Source organism: Ambystoma mexicanum, chromosome 1p (assembly GCF_040938575.1).
Source record: "Ambystoma mexicanum isolate Mex_15411 chromosome 1p, UKY_AmexF1_1, whole genome shotgun sequence".
NCBI classification, from domain to species: Eukaryota; Metazoa; Chordata; class Amphibia; order Caudata; family Ambystomatidae; genus Ambystoma; species Ambystoma mexicanum.
The window spans coordinates 1018370931-1018391593 of record NC_090921.1 but is presented as its reverse complement, the minus strand read 5'-3'; the positions used below and the strand labels follow the sequence as shown (position 1 = coordinate 1018391593).

At 45.0% G+C, this 20663-nt stretch overlaps 1 protein-coding gene across 6 annotated transcripts in view; it reads left to right on the top strand.

The window, feature by feature from the left end:
* CENPT (centromere protein T) overlaps positions 1 to 20663 on the top strand; it is a 1770416-nt gene that overhangs the window by 274721 nt on the left and 1475032 nt on the right. For all 6 annotated transcript variants that reach the window (XM_069655330.1, XM_069655348.1, XM_069655339.1 and 3 more), the window contains exon 5: positions 11443 to 11527. In XM_069655330.1, coding sequence (XP_069511431.1) covers positions 11443 to 11527 — 85 coding nt within the window. The remainder of the gene's footprint in view (positions 1 to 11442; positions 11528 to 20663) is intronic.

Here is a 20663-nt window from a genome sequence, read left to right as displayed (position 1 = left end):
GCAGTCCACCACGCTGCAGCACGTTTTAGTACGAGTTCACAGAAATTTGATCGAATCACCTCAGTTTTATGCAACTACATTGGCTTCCTGCCCAGGCCAGGATACTGTTGAATAGTGCATGTATCATCTACAAAGGAGTCACAAGTAGAACACCAGCGTACCTGTTGGCTAAGCTCCATATATATGGTGGCACGCGCTTCTCGTGCAGCAAATCGACCAACCGGCTTGAATCACAACTCGTCCCCAAAGAGAGGACAGGCATACAATCCTTCTCTTGTCACGCATCCACCCCCTGGAACTCGATCCTGATGTCTGCTTGGAATGCCACCACAATTCTCTAGTTTTCAAAACTCTCAAAGCATGAGTTTTTCATTAACACCTGCCCATGGACTAATTCCAATGGAAGTACATACCGACGCACAGACCTCAACTGACAGTACTGCCTTACTGTTAAAAGATGCCAGGCAAATTCTGGCTACTTTGACGAATCATGGGATTTCTTAACTTCTCCCGAGAGGGAAGCCCTTCCTTGTGAGGGTATGGAGGTGAACCCGCTCCGCAATATTCCCCATAGGGGTGGTGCTAAGTGGGATTTCACTGGGAGAGACTTCCCTCTTCGGAGAGACTCCCCCTCACGGAACTCCCTAACCCCTGTCACATGAGTCGCACATACCATTAGGGCTTCAGGAAAACCATCTTAACCAATCACTGTTTGTTATTATAACATCTCTGAGGAAGTGGAAGCCTTGCCTGACACTGTGAAGAGGAAGTTAAAAGGAGTCTAAAGTATGTGAGTCCGACATTCAGAAAGCACTACAGCTGTAGTCCAATAAAAGTACTGAGACGAGCAAGATCTCTAGTGAGTAACATCATCAGACCTCACTCTGTACTGGGACGAGGAGGAGGCGTGGAGCAGTACAGAATACAGAACCACTTTGCCTATTCTAGTGGCTCTCGACAGCCGATTGGAAGAATCCATGTGAAAAGCAACAAAGGACTTGATGAAGTGTCATGCCCTCCCTGGAGAAGCTGCGAGAGCAATCCTGGACCAGGAGTAAAGGCGGAAGCTGACCCGGACTCTGAGAACAGAAGGAGAGTCTGAGGCTGGTCCAGGACGTGAGGACCATACAGCAAGAATTTGGGCTGAAACTCTGGGCATACCTTAAACCCAGGGAGTTTGCGGGGAAGAAACCGTGCTGCCAGGAATGGCAAAAAGACTGCGCAGCCACCACAGAGCGAGAGCCGAGACCTGGCGAGAGTGCAGTGAAGGAAACATGCTACCAGGAAGGAGAAGAGAACTGGGAAGGCACCACAGAACGAGAGGGGCCCCAGAACGCCACCAGAGCCCTGTGACTGAGCCCAGCTAACCCGGAGGAGCGGTGGACAGTGCTCATTAAAGTATGTGGGTGGCTGGAGAGGCCCTGGAGGCCCAAGGAGGTGGTGGTGCAAACTGAGGCTGGGAAAAGAGGGTGTGGGACGCTGAAACCATGAGCGAACGGTTGATTGGACATGGGCTTATGCCAAGTCTTGGCAGGAGAGTGAAAGTCTACAAAGTGAGAAACTAAAATCATAATTGCGAGTCTGGGACCCACATCCATATTAAGAGAACTGTGAAACTTATACAGTATATGCTGTACTTGGCAGGGTTCCATGTAATGTCCCTGCAAAAATGTCCCCTGATAAAATAGTAACTGCTTTTTGCAGAGACATTATTACATTGAACATGGGAGAATGGGACATCCCCATCCCCCCAACCCGTTCTCATATATAATGTTGCCAATGGCTTTTACTGGCGACTTTGTATGGGGACATTATTACCCGATAGCCTTGGCAGGTGAGTAAACCAAGTCTATATGTGACACCACAGCTTGGGGAGTGTATCCAGGCTGTTCATCTTTGTCGCAGTGCCTGGTGGAAGGAAACTAGGACTGCCAACCAGGGTCAAGGACCCGCTCCAGTTTGGAAGCACATCTAAACTCTTTTTGTATTTACAACTGTGCCTTGCAAAACTGTGCAAAAAGGGACCAGGTCTACCAATCCGGGCCAGGGACCCAAGGACAGAAAAAGAAGCATGAGAAGTGCCAGCAATGGGACAGAATTTCCCCCAACAGTTGTTGAACTTAACAAGAAGCCTGAACAAGTCTGGGGAAGGGAGATATTCCCCAATTCTTCAAGGTATGAAGTTTCCAGAACTGTCTTTTGTGAAGGGGAAGGATACCACACCCTTTGGTTCGAAAAGACTGTACTTACCTTTTAGTTTAAACTTGAATGTGAGGGACAGAGTTAGGATTCTGACATTCGACATTGGGACTTTTGCTTTGGACATTCAGACACTAGTTATTTTAGTTGAGTCAGGCAAACCCCTCTTAGAGTTAGGACGAGATTGGATTTTCTTTTCCTTTTTGCTCTTGAACAAATGTTTCTAATAGCCACCATGACTCCTCCGTGTCAGAGTCTTACTTCTGCACCCTCACACCAGACAGTATGACCAAATAAGGGCATTAAATGGCCAAAACCGCAGGAATCGAGGGAAAATCTCCTTAAGCAGGTCAGCTGACCTGCTTCCTCCAATCTGAATAGGAAACGAAGAGTGAGAAACAGGGACCAGGCAGAGCCTAAATACAATCACTAGAGGGGCCTGTGGGCAAAGTGTCAGATGACCAACCACGCTGCCTGGTCAGTAGGGACTGCCAATTGGCCAAAACCAACCCCTCAGGAAGTGAGCGGAGCTCTGGGACATAGACTAGTCAAAAGAGTTTACACCAACATGGAGGCTGCCTTGGTGGGCTCAGAAAGAGTCCACAAGGTCAGAATATTCACCTAAAGGTCATTATTCCTTTCCATAAACAAAGGGATCCCTCCTTTAAAAAATGGCAGAGAGCAGGATTTTAAAAATACACTGGTGCCCCAATGGCTATCAAAATCACATTGGGCTACCAATGTAGTAAAATAGCTTGCAACCTTGGTGAAGCAAATGACTCCCTAAAACGTATGTAGGGTAATAGAATCATCGTAGGGCAGCAATGGGGTACCCGAGAGGCTCCACTGGGACTGGGTGCATTAGGGGCAACTAAATTCAATATACCCTAAAAAAGGTAAAAAGGACTGTAATGGCAGGAGGACGGGTGAAGGGACCTAAAAAAAAAAAGTCACTCTAATATCTCCAAAACTAGTAATTCTCAACATAGAGTAACAGGCCTATGGGATCCACCAAGTCTGCCCTTGAGAGGCACATCAGGTAGCAGCCATTCCATGCCCGTCCCTAGTGGCCCGTTAGCCCCATAGGTTTTGTGGTGAATTCACAACAGTACACTAGAAATCTCAAGCTAATACAGGAGCATATGCATGGTTTAGTATTGATCATGTCATCCAGATAAGATCTTCATTATCTCTGTTATTTGTGGATGGATTTCAGATTTGAAGATCTTGTTTGAAATAATTTTTGCGCCTAAACAAGTGGGCCTAACAGACCAGCAGGGCTAGAGGGGTGCAGTTAATCCACGCAATAGTCAATCGTATCTCAAAAATGTCCCTATTTGCAGGACAGATATGTAATTACAGCACTTGTGCTATAAGTTCAGTTCTTCATTTTGTGTTATGTTTCAGGCACAGCCATTTGACCGAAGTTATGGAAGATGTAATGCAGATAGATCATTTCCAAGCACTTGAGTTTTATCGATTTTCATTTGTTTTTGTGTCAACTCAAAGGGAAGGTGGCTTTAGTTCAAAATGCAAGATGTACTGAAAAACATCTCCACACTGTAGGAATTTGAAATGAGTTTGAAGACAATGACTATAACCACTTTGCAGAACACTTCAAAAATAAAACTGCAGGAGAAATAAACCAATATAATGAAAGGTGCCATCTGTCCTGTTTAAAAGAAGTACACAGAAACAAAGGTAATCCTGATAGACTACAGGCCAGATACAAGAAAAACTGGAAGGGCTTGAAGATGCTGGTGAGAGTTCTGTGAGGAGGAAGGAGCTTCCCTGTACAAGACCGCAAAGTACATGTATGCAGTTACAAAACAAATGCCTTCCTCTTTTGCGGTAGACCTAAAGCATTGCACACTCCTTGCAATGAAGATATGCAGGCCAGAGGATGTATGATGCTATTCAGTAAAAATAGCCTATGCAAAGTCCTGAAACGCAACGGAATGTGCAAGTCCTGGAGAATTAATTTGTTTAGTAGCAGCCCTTTTGGAAGCCAAGGTCGTCACAATGGCAGATACTAAGCAACACTAGAAGGACATCTGTTACTTAAATGTGTTTAAGACGATGATGGATCGAGAAAATCGCTGAAAACTCTTATTGCTGACACATTTTTTTAAATGGAGGTAGTATTTATTCAGCAACCCTGTATGCAAGAACCAATCACTACATATTTCTTTGCAATCAGTTAACGATGCTGTGCTTTCACGTGTAGAAGCAAGTTTGAACATAAATTCAAACAGGAAGGCTCTATATTGGACTGCTAAATTACTACAGAAATCCATCATGGCAGAGGAAAAGAGGTAATATACAGGTTCTGTCACGCAGGACAACGTTTCAAAACAATACCACATGAATTGTTATCCTTTTGAACTGGTGCATGGGTTGCAATATATTTTGTAAAACATTTTTTATTGCATTTTTAAAAGATAACAAACCGTGACAGCGTAATTATTACAATACTATCCAGCATAAAATAAACAATAGTAAGCGTGCTCATGCTACCTTAACCGGGGTGCACAATTTCAAGTTGTAGGCCACTAGCAACACGCAAAAGTCACTTACCCACTTTTGTGAAAGAAGTGTGGTGGATGACGCGTTGTGAGCCCATGTGCGCCAAAACTACAGCAATAGGACACACATTAAAGTGATCTGAAATAATTGTGTGCGAAATCCGCACATATCAGATTAGCAGCCTGCTTGTTCACAAAATGAAACCCGCACACTTTACACTGGGCATAGCAGTTTACACTACCTGCTATCTACATAAAGCCTGCACCTGGCACTAGAGGCACTGAGCCCGCTGCCTGCACCTTGCACTTCCTCTTAAAACTAGAAGAGGTACGGTGTAGGGTGTATACACTGCACACAAGATAAATTGCACTGCCCGATCATAGCATGAGACATCGGAGCTGCAGAGAATGCAGGAGACACTGCATTTTACACTGTAGTCCACCCAGTGAGACACAGTAGTTTAGCCTCAGCATCCCTACCACGCTGCCAATCTCTTGACACTGTAACCTGTGAAAGATACCCATGCGCTCTCACAGACAACACTGCATGGAGACTGCTTGTCATGGCCATTGATGCAAGCACTGCATATCACACTGCCGGAGACGTGCACATTGCTCTACAGGCACTGCTTCCTACACTGCATGCTGCCATAGCAAGAGTCATGCTCTGCACGAGGGGCACAACATCGTACCCAGAGCTCGAGATGTTCACAATACTTTAGATGCAAGACACTTTACTTTGTGCGCTCATATCACGTGGGACCCACACTGTACTGGGGCACTGCATATTACAATGCCTGTGCCTATGATCCTGCCAGGAAGGCCGCGCACCTCAAACTCCCTGCTTGATGCCTACACACTGCATGCACTGAATTTGACACTTCCGCGTGACATCAGCACACTGCACTGTCGCGCTGCACCATACAGTAGCTTTTCATGGGGGGAACATCCTGCACGTGACCAGGTAAGCTTACACAGCATCCTACACAACCTACTCGCAGCGTTAGACCTGTATATTGCACTGCACATTACTGAGCACGTTTACATTGTATCTTTCAATGCCTACTCACAGCATTGTGCACTGCCTGTTCACAGCATGAGCACATGACACCACACTGGGCTACTGCGTTTCATAGCTGTTCTAAAGACACAACTGCACGCGAGTTCTGTGTGTGTACACCTTACTTCACTGTACACTGATAACTGACAGGCACAATTCTGATATATTAAATGAAAAAAGGGTTTTCCATCAAACACTGTGAATTTTAGTTAGGAAAACGGAGATAGGCTCTGTTAGGCAGCATCCTGTGCAGTTCCCTTGGGGACCACTGCAAAAAGATTAAGACTACAGGAGTAAGCAGTAAACCCAATTGGTAGCAGTCTGTACCACCCAGCTTTACCTGGTAGCTGTGGCTGAGCAGTCAGACTTCTCTCAAGAAGAGTAGGGCAGTATATAACGTGTACACAATAGGGCTAAAAACACAGTAGAGCAAACAAACACTGACCAGAGCTTTGTATAAAAAGTATATAATTATTTATTTAAAACAAACTTTAGGCAATATACTAGTACTCTGAATCAAAAGCAAGTTAAAACACAGTCAGGTAGAGTATACACACCTCCCTTGATAACTATCAGACAAGTCAGAGTTAAAACCCCACGATTTGTTAAACAGATGTGAGCGCATAACCTGATGGCACTCCAATAGTTCAGTTAAAGGGATGGAAAAAGGCAGAGCATAGAATTAAAACAGGTCCCAACACTTTTAGGAGTTCTCAGCAAGGGAATAAAGGCAGTAAATACTGTAGAGTCAAAGTTCATAGGCCAGGACCACTTTAAAGGGAGCAAAGCGAAATGTGCCCAGGATCACACGCTTTAAAATGCACTAAAAGTCTTTGCAGAATGTTCAAAAGTGGTTGGGGTGATTCAAGAAGGTACAGTTAGAAGGTCTGGGGCCAACCCAGTTGGCAAGCCAAGGATTCAAGGGTCACCTTGGGCAAACCGAAGAAAGGGAGGCCAGGCAGGACACAGTACCTTAAGAGAGAGGAAGCTCCAGCGGTGGCTGTTGTTCCTGGTAATGGTTGCAGTTTGTTGTTTCGACCAGGGGAAGAGAGGATCTCTTCGAGGAGGAAACGTGGAGTCGGTGCACTGCACAGGGATGAAACCAGCCGCGGAGTTTGTCGATAAAAGGTGAGTTCCTTTTATTCGTGGTCAAAGTGGTGAAGCTTGGCTATCCGGCCGCTGGGGTGCTTGGCAGGGGCGATTCGACCAAGAGACGTCTTTGGAAGGCGAAGTGAACTGGTTGGTCCCACCAGCTCAGACGAAGACTCGTCCAGCAGAAGATCTTCTCTTGTCGGGAAAGTGGTGAGGTAGTTGCAGCAGGGCTTCACCGGTGGTGTCGTCGTTTCAGATGGTTCAGTTTCTTCCCTCTTCGGATTCTTAGGTCCTGTGGCGACTTCTGAAGTTCCAGTCCCAAAGGCCCTGCTTTTATGCAGAAAATCCCCCCATTCAACAGCCTAGCTGTCACTCAAACATGCTAAGTGGTGAGCCGGGTGGCTCACCACCGGGCCGATCAGAGTAGAGTGCGACTTGAGTTGCTAAGGCAACGCAGTCCAGGGTGCCAATTCCCCTCCCCACCCATCCTGTGGAACCCAGACAGAGTGGCACCATTTGGAGGGCTTCTGTGGAGAAGTCCGTCAAAAAGTGGAACAAAGGGCTCGACCTTGGTCAGAGTTACAGAGACGGACACAAACCCCATTTTAGAAAAGAGTTCTGGCAAAAAGACCCAACCATTGATTTGATATTAAATAAATAAACCGGCGGTATCTTTAACATTGCACCAAAAAGTGGTGCTTTTAAAATCAATGGGAAAATCCCATAGAGAATATTCTGGTGGAATATTTCACGTGGTAACCACTGCCACCAGCCAGAAACTCGACAAAGGGGGACTGGACAGTGCCCCCTTGAAAACAGACCCAGGGGCAATATAATTAACCCCTTGCAGTACTTCCACAATATGATGGTTTGTACTGGTTCTGTTCACAATTTAGGACTAGTAAAGTCAATGGTGACTTTACATGCCCTGGATGACAGTAGTCAGTCCCAGGGTATGGAGTCTATGTTTGAGGGTCACTATGACCCCTGTGTTACTGCACTGAGGGTGCTGTGTAACACACACAAAAAATAGATGATACCCTATGGAGCAGAAAGAAAACCCCATAGCCCATAAGCACACAAAGAGTCAAAGACATACCTCAAATCATGCCTAAGAGTGGGAGGAAAAGAGTCTCGCTCTTAGCAGGAGAAAAAAACAAACCCCAAAAATCCAGCAAAGCTGCTGGGGGACTCACTAGGTTTGGGAAATTAGCCTTTTAAGAGAATTCTCCCTAACAGGCTCGAGGGAAATCCCCTCATGCCCAAAAACGGAGCAGTCCAGAAATGTGACAAATTGTGGCTTTATTTTTTATTTATTTTATTGATTTAGCTGATTGATCAACTTTTTCAATATTTTTTATTTAAATTTAACTGCCATGGTCCCCCCCTTCCCAACCCCCCCCCCCCCAGTGCCAAGGCCTTTTTTGGTGATTTCGGTATTTCGCCATTCAATGCCTTCTAACATTTTCTCCTGCATTAAAAAAACCACAAGAAATTATTTTTCAATATTACAACAATAATAGCAATGTTTACAATTTACAATTTTTACCAAGTAAATTTTGACCACTACTATCTAAGCTCCAATCTGGCTAGTGGAGATTTACGATGGGCAATCTGCCTTTGCTGTCTAATCTCTCTCTGGGACTTTCTAAACTAGTCCAACACTATCGATATTGTCAGTGCTAAGAGAAAAGGGAATGTGCCTTCCAGACACATGATCCCAAATCTCTCTCCTTCCTCTCATGTCCTGATGTTCCTCTGCCTGTCTGCTACTCTCATCTCGTTACTCCCCTGCTTCCAACTCCATCCACTGTCTCTCCTTCACCCAACATCTTCCTCCTCTGTCCCACCAATGTTTCTCTCTCCTACTGCCTGCCTCCACGCTTCAATGTCACTACGCTCTCCTCCACACTACTGCTCTCTTCTCTGCACTACTACTCCCTCCTCTGCCCTACTACTCCCTCCTCTGCCCTACTACAGCCTGCTCCACGCTACTACTTCCTCCTCAGCACAATCCATCCCACCTTCGACTCAATCGCCATTCTTTCACTCAACTCGCAATCACTTTCCATTCACTGCCTACACTCTCTCCAACACTTAACTAATGTGCATGCACACTCGCAACACAGTACCACTTACACTCACAAACCCAATACCTCACCTTTTCTCTAAATCGCCTCCATTCTCCAATTCACCATCCTTCCTCCTGCTTGTCTGTTGGTCTGCCAACTCCTCCTGCTCTGACCTCACTCGAACAACCCACAACTTCCTGTTTTATAGTGTTATTTTTAGCCCCCTTCCACTCCCCCCATCTTCCCTGATTGGATTAATGGCCCTCCCCGTCTCTGGGGTGTTACAAACAGCTGATGTTTTAAATAGTGGGCTAAGCCTGCCCCATTTCACCACGCTTTATCGCTCCAAGGTATCTTTGGTGGCTCGCTTTACACAGTATCCAAGTTTGTGTTAGAGGTAATTGGCCTGGCTACCCCTAAGGTAAGTACAGTCTTGCTTGGTGGTAGTTGCTCTGATGTATGTCCCTAGTGGTCTAGGGGTGACCCCGGCGGTTTTACTATTGCAGCCACCGGTGCAGTGGAACTCTGTGCAGGATGTAAGGCAGCCGCGTAATCTCTCTTCCATTTCCTGCTTTCTTTCCATTTGTCGGTCTGGCGCGGAGAGAATATATTGTTGATTGTTGAATGGTTGTGCTTGCTTCGATGGCCTCTCCACATTTCTGCAGCATTTACTTTGGGTCTAGAAAAAAGAGAACACTTGGCAAGCATTGATGTCAAGAGGTATGGGGTGATGCAAGCGGGTACTGCCCATGCATAAACTGTGGAGGGGACAGTAATTGGAGCCCTCTCAACTGCTACCTTCCCCATGTGAAGTAAGACTGGCTCTGGCTTCCACTCTGGTAGGCCCTGCCACCCCAGGATGAGAGGGGGTTCCTTTCTGTTGGTTTCGATCCTAACCACTAAGATTTAATTGATCATGATGGGGTGATTTGACAGTGTTGGATGCTTCAGACAGATCACACTGAAAAAGCACATAAATAATACAGGTACTTTTAATTGCTCTGTGAAGCATTATCGGCAATCATAAAAGAAATGAAGCGGTTCTTCCAACAGTTGGAAAATCGTTTTGCTAGAGGTGCAAGTGGTTGGAATATTCCACTAGCCAAGAGAGCTTGTCAGTTAGTTCTCCATGTCAGTTTGGCAGAGGTGAGGTAGAGAATGGTGGTTGGAACGACAGCTTCTTAAAGAAAGGTCTTCTTATTGCTCACTTAAGGACTAATCATAAATTGGAGTTATCTATGGTGTTAATACCTTGAAACAGAATGTCAATTTCCACATATAGTAACAATGTTTTGCCTGCCCAATTATGTTTTTGTGTAATTCCCATTTTGAAGTCTCGTTGGATTTCCTTGGGAAAGAACTTTTTCCCACCAGTGGTAATACTGCCTTTTCTTGTAAGTAATATCGCTTTGCATATGCAGGTGGTTTTGCAGTTTATGGGTTAACAAAACCATAATCCGGTGGACTGAAAAAAACATGCCGCAATACAATCACTGCCAGTTTTTCTTTTTTAGGTACTTTCAATGTGGCCTTTAGTCTAGTGGGACAGAGGTAGATGGGAGTGAGATGATCAGCACATGAACCAAAATAGGGTTTTGATCGGATCTGATAGACTAATCAGTGTCTAGATTTAAGACGGTTAATTAATGAGATTAGCTCTGCAGAGTGAAGAGTGGAGGAGAAGTCAAGAATGAGGACGGACTGAAGTCTGTACTCTGGAATAGACGCCCAGGGGCTTAGCACTAGATGCATGGATTCCTTCTTGTTCACTCCTTGGTACTCTTCCAAGCTACGAAGTAACTCATGATATCCAACATTTTGAGCTGGACTCTTGATAATATAAAAGTCTATGGATTAGGAGAAGTGAAATAGAAAATAAGCCTATCATCACACTAAAATGAACAGTAATTCCCTGCTTGCAGCCCTCGCAATCTGTCCTTTTAACCCTCAAATGTACTCTCCAGGTTGTTGCACACCATCATCACTGGTGTTGCTTTAACTACATTAGTCCTAGCTTGACCATTCTTCCCTGGCACGCCCTGCTGCCTTTTCTACAAAATAAATAATTGTTGACAACTTCCCTACCATGCATACTTAATTGGAGAGTCAGATGCTCCACATGGAGTGTGTCCTGAGACAAAAATCCATGGCTTCTCTCAAACAAACCCTATTTAAGACCTTCTACTGCATTGTATTTGTCTAAAACTTGATTCCCCCCAAATTGCATACCCGCCGGAAATACCTACCCTTCGTGCATACACCAAAAAATGTATTTTGAAATGCCAGATCCTTGCCGTAATCTCGTCCCACGCCCTGCCATGTGGCAATACGCCCTTACTTATTTCCCACGTTCACTATTATCTAGGAATATCTCTTTATGAATTTCGCCATTGTCATCCTCCAGATTTGTTTATACTGGAGTAAAGCCTTTAAAATGTCAGTATGTTTGTATATATTTAAGATAAATGAAAGAACATTCTCTTTTCTATTACAGAACGCGAAGTTTCAGTCATCATCCATAAAAAAGCAATCGCGAAAGGGCCTCCATCAGGACGCAGCCTTCAGATGACCCAAAACAAGTAGGTAATTCTTAAAGTCTATTGTGCAAACTTGGCTGTGTGCATTGTTCATTTGGTTATTAAATACTTACTAATATAGAAGGGAGAGCCAGAGATGTTAAGCACTTTAGTATTGTCCAACCACCAAATGAGTCTGAGGAGATCAAATGTAACATCCTTTCTAGTCCAACATTCTAATACTACTCTCTTACTTTCAGTGCTGGTGAATCCAATGTCTCTGGTGCTTCCATACAAGTTTAGTATGGTGCCTTAATGATATGCTGGACTCCTTTGATCTTTTCATAGAGAAGACTCTGAAGTCTTCACCCAAGCATCGCAAAATGTTTAAGGAATGATCAAGCTGGTTGCAGAAACCTTTTTTATTTTTACCTTTTCATATTCTGACATTTTTCCCCATGCCTTGAGATAGGTTTCCTTCTGGTGTTAATTCTTTGCCATGTGTGAATAATATAAACATTATCAAAATGTGCAGGCCGTCCATGGAACGGATCATGTTTCAGATAATTAAGAGGGGGATCCTGGAGCGAAAACTGTACATGCTTTTATTATCAAGACCTGTCTCTCAAACACTCATGTAAGAATAGTAGTACACACGAAGATATGTTAAATATGTAATTTATTTGATATTTTTATGGAAACTGAACCAATTGTGTAAAATATATAAAACATTTCTCCACCATTGGATCTTTCAGAGGTTCACATGCTGTGAATGTTCCCTGTCATCCGGCTGGGAATCCTCAGTTACCTATATTTGTTAAACCCTTAAGGAAAACATGAACACCCTTTGTAGTCCATTCACATTGGTATGGGTGCTAATGGTCCCCACAAATGGGACATTGCGTATGTAGCTGCGCCTGTGCATCCTCCATTCAAATTTCAACCGTCTTTCTTGCTCGTAGGAGGCCTCGAGTTTTTCTCTTAACAGAGAAAGATTTTCTTTAAAAATAAGAAGAATTTGCTTCAGGAAGATCGAGACAGATAAGTCTTGTTCCGGTCAGATTATGGACAGCATGTCCAAAAAGTCACTGTTTAAGGCATGTGCTACCTGTGGCCTAAAAATGCCTCTGAAGGGGACAGACATGCAGACTGTATCAACTGTCTGTACCCCTGTCACTCTGTGGAGGACTGTGAGGTTTATCAAGGGTTTAGCTCCAAAACCCTGAAGGACAGGAAGCAACGCTTGGTCTTATGTCTGAATGAGGGAAACCATCCCGTCTCAGAAGCCGGATCCTCAAGGTGTGGTGGTACCTAAACAGGTGGAGAAAAGACCTTCCTCGCGACAGAGCAAGGTCAGAAGAAAGGCTGACTAAAAAACAAAGACAGTCAAACTGGACGAATGCCCCTTCACAGGTGAGCCTTTACAAATGCCTTAACCGTCAGTGGAAACATAAGCAGGAGTGGGGAAGCTTGGACCAACCAACATTGTTGTCAGCGCACAAACGTCAGCCATCCATGTGGCAGCCTAGTAAATCACAAGCCATGGGGGAGGATGGAGGGGCCCATCTACGGACACACGTTTGTCACCAGTGGCTCTTGTCATCGGCAAAGTCAGACCCAAACAAGTCACGGTCATCGACTACTCTGTCGAAGGCAATCCCATCAACGACACAATCGTCCACGGCGGTAAAATATTTGTGGGTGACAACTCCGACGATGACACCACAGTCGACGGCAACACCAGTGACGAAAACCACTGGCAAATAGGGGGCTCACTCCACATAAAAAACGTAGTCGATGAAGACGTCAACTTCATGGCATATGTCCTCCGCAAAGGGACAACCGAGGCAGATAACCAGTAAATGTCACCTGTGAAGTTCCTCATCCACAAAGGTGATTCACCACTCGTCCATGGAATCGACGATTGGGATTATGGCTCCCGCGACAAGAGACCGCGACAAGCCACATTGACACAGAGTAGAGGGGAAAAATCTTCTCCCTCACAGCCAGGCACTGCACCTGCCTTATCCATGGAGCAGCAGGAGCAAGGAGGGCAGCCACAGCCCATTGTCTCAAATGTCTCACCAATCATATACTCTGATGTCATGCCTGAAGACATCCTACAGCACGAGATTACTTCGAATTTCGAGGCACAAAGAGCACACTCCCCTGTGTTTTCAGATTCTGATTAATCCAGTATTATGCAGGAGCAAAGAACCTCAAGTTGCTCATGGAGCCCCCACTGGTCTCCCAGGTGTTCAGCTCAAGGTGCATTCCAACCCCTGCAACAACAGCGGGCCCCTTGGGGCAATCCCAGGCCATGCAGGTCATCTAGCCTCACCAGCCTACCCACTATTAAATCCTCAGTCACTTTTGTCATTTACAAGTTCTCTTATCACTGCATAGTCTGCTCACACAGCTCAGTTTCAGGCTTCCTCCGCTGCAAGCAGCACAGGGAGCACCAACGCTGACAGATCCAGAGGAGCGCTAGCACAGACAGATCCACACAGGTCTTCAGCAAAGCGCAAGAGATCAGCATCCGGTGGACGGTCAATAGCCCCAGGAAATCTGAGGGAATTTTCAAGTTCACAGTGGTAAATATCCTAACAACGTAGTAGGGAGCACCCCAAGTCACGGTAGCAACAACGGTCACAACACCCCCCCAGACCGCATAAGTCACTGTTAATACCAACATCTCCGCATAGGCCGCATGCAAGCACACAACTCTTAGGCTTGGACCAGGAGGAAGGTGAACGCACGAATACAGATCCAGATACTGTGCCAGGGAACACGTCTACCACAACAGGCTCACCACACAAGGATGATGAATGGGACACAGATGAAACTGCTATGAATAAAACACCTAAAAGCCCCCTGCAACCATCGCTGCCGGATGATATCTGGGCTTTCCACTCCATGATCTCCAAGCCATATCTATAGTTCGGCTTGACACCAGTGGAAGAAAAGAAAGGCTGTTTTTCTTTTCGACCACATGGGAAAACCCAAAACCATGCTCTCCATCCCTATCCTTGACCACATGTGGGGGGAAGGAATACGTACAATGAGGCATCCCTTCACTGAGCCGGCGGTGAAAGGTAGATCGGAGACTATATTTAAAGCTCCAGAATCTACTCCTAAATGCCTCGCCGCATGAACCAACACCGGAGCCAGTGGTATCTGCCGCGGCAAGCCGGAAAGAGCATACACAATCTCAAAAAATGTGCTTTTTCGCCAGAGAAGAAAATAAGAAAGTTTGATGCTTTTTGCAATAAAAATCCTAACAAGCCAGGCCATGACATTAATGGCTGCCCATCCCCCTGCCATTATAGCCCGTTTTGATCGTGAGATGTCATTGGATGGCTCCCATTCTCAAACATCTGCCTGAAGACCACTGGAAAGAAGCCCTAGCTATCTTAAGAGGGCGAAGAACCATCAAACCACAGTATTATCATTAATGTTGACTCTCCAGGAACAGGATTCAAACCAATTGGGAATTTAGTAGTTCTAAGACGACAAGGCTGGTTTTGATGCACCGACTTCGGGCAGAAAGTATAACACACGGTGGTGGACATGCCATTTGAAGGCGACAACTTCTTCAGACTGAAGATAGATGAGACGTTGAAGGCCATGAAGACGGATTCAGTCACTGCCCGGTCACTTACAACAACACTTACAAGGAAGACTTTTCATCCCTTTAAGGGAGCATCAGGGCGAGCAGGATTATCCTCAGTTACGGCGCCAGAGATTACGCTAGATGCTCCTATTATTCAGAAGGATATAGACGAAATGTTCAGTTTTACCACCGATCAAGGGACTATCATCAGCCACAGCGACGTGGCGGTGCTGCTACCTTCCAGAGGGGACGGCACAGCAAGTCGTAACCATGAGTATAGGCGCAGCACACCATCCATAGGAGGAAACGTAACGCATTACACTGACAAGTGGCATCCAGTAACTACAGACAGATGGATGTTAGACATCATTCAGCACGGCCCCTTTCTGGAATTCAAGAAACAAACAAAGCACATTCCCCCAGGAAACATGCGCAACTGTTCTTGCAAGTGCTTAGATAAGAGGTGCGACAAATGCTCCCCAAAAGAGCCATGGAGAGGGTTACAAAACATCTCAGAGGATAATAAGTGTATACAGTTACTTCATCGTGAAAAAGCCCAATGGCAAGTGGCACCCCATACTCAATTTGAAGCGGCTAAAGAAGTTCATCAAAAAGCACAAATTTAAAATGGTCACGCTGCAAGAAGTAAAAAGGACAGTGCAGCCTCAAGGATACCTGGCGACGTTAGACCTGCAGGATGCCTATTTTCACATCCAAATACGCCAGAGTCACAGTAAAAACCTTTCTAGTAGCGAACGATGGGAGGACTATCTGATTGCTGCACCTGGCCCTGCATGGCAGACCATGGAGAGCAATATTAACACTAGTACCTTCCTCCCCCTAGCAGTTTTTACCCATCGCACATTACTCCCACAACTTCACAGCAGGCTGGATGGGAGGTGGTTAGGGGGAGGGGCAGGTCAAGTCAGTGGAAAACTCAGTTGGAGGATGCAGCGTGGGAAGAATTTCTTTTGGCTGCCTCTAACAAGGACTAAGAAATTCTGGGATTTTTTTGCAGGTGGACCAGTATATGAGGGCAAGGACACATGGGGAAACTTATGTGGGGGCTAAAACCTGGCTAGACCATTTTACGTCCCTGTTCAAGGGCCAGGTAGCCATATATGAGAGCGTGATTGTGTTCTACACTGCGTCTGACTTTGAAGGAGGTGGGAACCGCAGTCAAACAGCAATCACAAAGCCAGGCGCCAGGCCCAGACGCAGTACCCACAGAATTATTCAAAGGGGAATTGGAACTGTGCGCTCCATTGCTGGCAATCTGTTTCAATTCTTACTTGGAGTCAGGAGTATATACACAATCGTGGAAAAGTGCCATTATATACCCCATATTTAAAAAAGGGGATCCGGGTAGCCCCTTGGCTTACAGGCCCGTTTCTTTGTTGGACACCTCCTTCAAGGTCTTCGGACGTGCTGTCTTGCAACACCTCGAGGAATGGATATTTAAAAGTCAAACCCTCTCGGAAACCCATTATGGCTTTATGTCAGGTTTGGGTACTCGAGAACAAGCATTAAATCTATATCTGGTTGGGGCATCCTCCATCTTCGCAAGGGACTACCCAATCTATTTGGCATTCATGGACCTGAGCACAGCCTTTGACAGAGTGGACAGGGCCAAGCTATGGCAGGTGCTCGGGTCCATGGTATGTCCGGCTGAGTTGTTAAAAGTACTGCAAATCATCCATGAGGACACTAGAGCATGTGTTTTCTTTTTGGGGAGCAGGGGCAATGTACGGGCTACTTTGAGATACCTCTGGAGTGCGCCAAGGTTGTGTTGTAGCCCCTGTATTATTTGCTTCACACATTAACGGCCTAAATAGAGCACTAGTGGAATCGAAGGCAGATTTGCCTAAGGTGGGTACCAAAGCCCTGCCTGTATTGGCATACGCAGACAACCCGGTTTTAATTGCCTGCACCCCAAAAGCTCTACAGTAGTTGATAGATGTTTACATTGAATTAATGTCGGATTTGAAATTAACAGTAAACACTAGTAAATCAGCACTGATGGCATGTTCCCAAAGGGGAGGCAATAAGATATAAATGCGTAACATGACAAGTAATGTTACCATTATTCCACAGGTTTCCGAATTTGATTACATGGGCATTTGCTTCACTGAAAATTGGCAGGGGCTGTCTCATATACAAAATGAAACAGACTTTGGGGGGCATCTCGCGCTTCAGGACCATGTACCAGGGTCAACCAATCCACCTTATTTGGAAGTCTACAGAGTCCAAACTTAAGCCCCGACTAACTATGGTGCGGCACGTTGGGGCAATGAAAAAAGAACATGTATTGAGGTAATTGAGAATAACTTCTTTACAAAATTATTGGGCCTCCCTTGTTCTGCCCTGAATTATGCTGTACATACAGAGCTGGGTATTACCCCCATAGGGGATGATTGGTACATGGCACTGCTGTTGCATTGGCTGACATTATGGTCAAACCCAAGAGCCAGCCTCACCCATGGCATTATTAAAGGCTTAATGAGGGGATCTTCTTGACGAAAAATACCATGGATGAATTTCATTTTAAACTGTCCATCACAGCTGAATGTTCCAAGTCTGCACCGCCGAGACGCATTACTATCTATAGCTGAGTCCAACAAGTACAAGCATTTGTTCCGCACTCTAGTTCTCTCAAATCGGGAAACCCCTGGGCTTCTAATTGACTCAAATAGAAAACATATGTTAATCACACAACCATATGCAATTCAACCTTACTGCATAGTAACAAAGTTATAGACCGCTGGGCATTGACAAGGGCCCGTTTCAATCTTTTATGGCTCAGGGATAACACAAAGAATTGGTTGGGCAACGAGCAGCCTGTTGGTTGTTCGAGTTGCAGTGCGGATATAGATGATTTGCTGCATTATTTCTATTGTGCCCATTTTATCAAGACATTAGAAAGAAGATCATTGGCCCTTTGTTGAGAGAAGCCCATTTTTAATCCATGCCAACCTGCTTTGATTTTTCTATTACGTGCCGATTCAATTGCTGTTGTATAGGGGTTTTTGGAATTCTTAAGAAAGTCATGCAACATAAAGAAACACCTGGTAGACGATCAATCTAATGTTTAATGTTTTTATTGATGTCGCTACTCACATAATTTTAATATTCTTTTATATATCTTGATACCATGTACTGTTTTATTACTTGTTCTGTGGTTTATGGATTTTCTTTATCTGAATAAACTTTGATGATGAAATACCTACGATTTTTAGTAGCAAACGATGGAAGTGGTCAGACATGCGAGACTGACACAAAGTTGTTGTTTTCGCAATGTTTGCCATATTTATTCAAATAAAATGGGGTTGAGATAAACGCCTATCTATCCCTATCCTAACGAGAATGTTCCTACCTAGCAAACTAAAACTTAACAAAGATGACTTTGTGTCCAAATGTATCTGACCCTTACAATAACATACACAATCAAAGTGAATAAGGTAAATGTATCTGCTTTCAGTTAAACAAAAATGTGCAAACTTTAAAATGCTCAATTCCCACAAAGCAATCCTTGCATCTTGGTCCTAATTCTCTTCCCCTGAATCCATTCAGAAAAACATTTAAAGGAATTTTGTTCAACAGTGTTCTATTCAGTTCTTTCAGTTCAATGAGACAAATGTCTTTTCCATCCAACACGTCTTTCCACAAAACACGTGTTGATGGCCAAAGCAACTGTTTTTTTTCCACAACGTATTCTTTCAGCCATTGTTTCTGTAGAATACTTTTGTCAGGACAAAACAGAAAATGTCTATTATTATGCAATAGTTTGTCACAATGATAAAGTAAATAGTTTATTTCCACCACACTCTTTACCACAACCATGTTTCCTTCTTTAGAGAAATCATCATTTTGGTGGTTTACTCGCCTGCCCAGATAAACTACTACTTCACACAACTGCAAATACTTTCTTCTGCTGTTGGCAATGTTTGCTCCAAGTTTCACCACACTAATATCTCATATGAGGCGATTTGAAAAATGCCTACCTGTTTTTATAGTCTCTTGGCTTGTGGCAGTGCTGGTTACAGATTTCCACAAACTGATATCCCATGTAAGATGCATTGCGCCCTCTTTTTCTACTTGGTCAATATTCAGAACTGTCTTTTGATTGCAATTATTCTCTTCAGAGCTCACTGGGGATTCCTCTTTTCTTAGGCAAACTCGCCGTCTGTTTTGGGCATCTCTGTATCGCTTCTCTGTGCTGCAGTGCAGTACTGCTGTGGACAGGTCTTTGAAAATCTGTCAGACCTCCCGAGGTCTGACAACACTCTCTTCTGTGGTTGTCGTTGCCTACACAGCACTTCTCGTGAACTCACTAAGCTCCGCCGGTTCTCTGGATACTCCGGCACACCGGAGTGATTCTCTGCGGCTATGGATCACCTCTCCTATTCAGCCGGGCTTCTTTCCCCGCTGCCGTCATCCACGACCATGCTTCCTGCTGCACAAACTCTGTGACACCATCTGACTTCTCCAGCGTCAGCTTTTGTTGTCGCTTCTGCTTCTCTGACTTTCCCGACTTCTCTGGTCTCTCACCTGCGGGTGATCCCTATTTTAAATGTCCAGCGTACTGAATTGGAATGGAAACAACTAGGTCATGTGGTCTCCTTGACAGCCTTAGTAATCAATAGCTCTTTGCTCCTCTTCCTCGTCCCAGTAGCACAAGCATTATGGATCTTGAAGTTCATAATGATTTTAGAGTTTCCAAAACTATTTTGTTTCAATTGTTTGTTGAATTGAAGATTATTAGAACCAGGAGAGGGTTTGTGAATGGTATGTGCAGTGACGTTGGGGTTAAGATTTCTTTCCAAGACAGAACCATTACAATCAGGGGGCATTTCATGTGACCCATAGATTCCTAAGGCGGAAAACACAGTAACAGCATGCCATCTTCAAAACAAGAGGAACACTGCATCCCTCTTACGGGAGTCACCACCTCCCTCTGATAGCCATCTCCTCCCCGGGAGATCCTCCCTCATAATGCCACCCCCAGGGTTAGGATCAGGTAGCGACTGCCTTCTCCTGTCCACATGGGAGGAGACTCTAGGTTGGGGAGCAGTGATGACTCCGTAGGATTCATCACAACTATCACTATCAATTTTCGAGTACTGCCTTTCAGACTAAAGTTGTCACCTTGGACTTTCACCAAATGTCTTACGCTCCTTGCTACATACCTCCGACGGAAAGGTCACCACGTCTACACATATTTGGACGATTGGCTGGTTCGAGCATCAACCAAGCAAAGTCCTCTTTTTACCAGACAAAGGCTGTCCAGCAACAGCTAGGATTGACCATAAATTGCAAATTATCTTGTACACTGCCGTCCAAAACACTAGTATTTTGGGAGCACAGTTCTCCATGGAGGTAGTGTTGGCGAGACCGTCCACAGACAGAACCCAAGCGTGTAGAGAGCTTGTATCCACCTTCGGAGCAAACAAATGGGTATCAATCTGCAAATGCATGGCACTCCTGTGCACCATGTCATCCTGCATCCTGCTTATTCCTCACTAGAGGTTGCACATGAGGCCCCTACAGGAGTTTCTCGCCAGCAGCCGGTCCTAGATTGAGGGATCA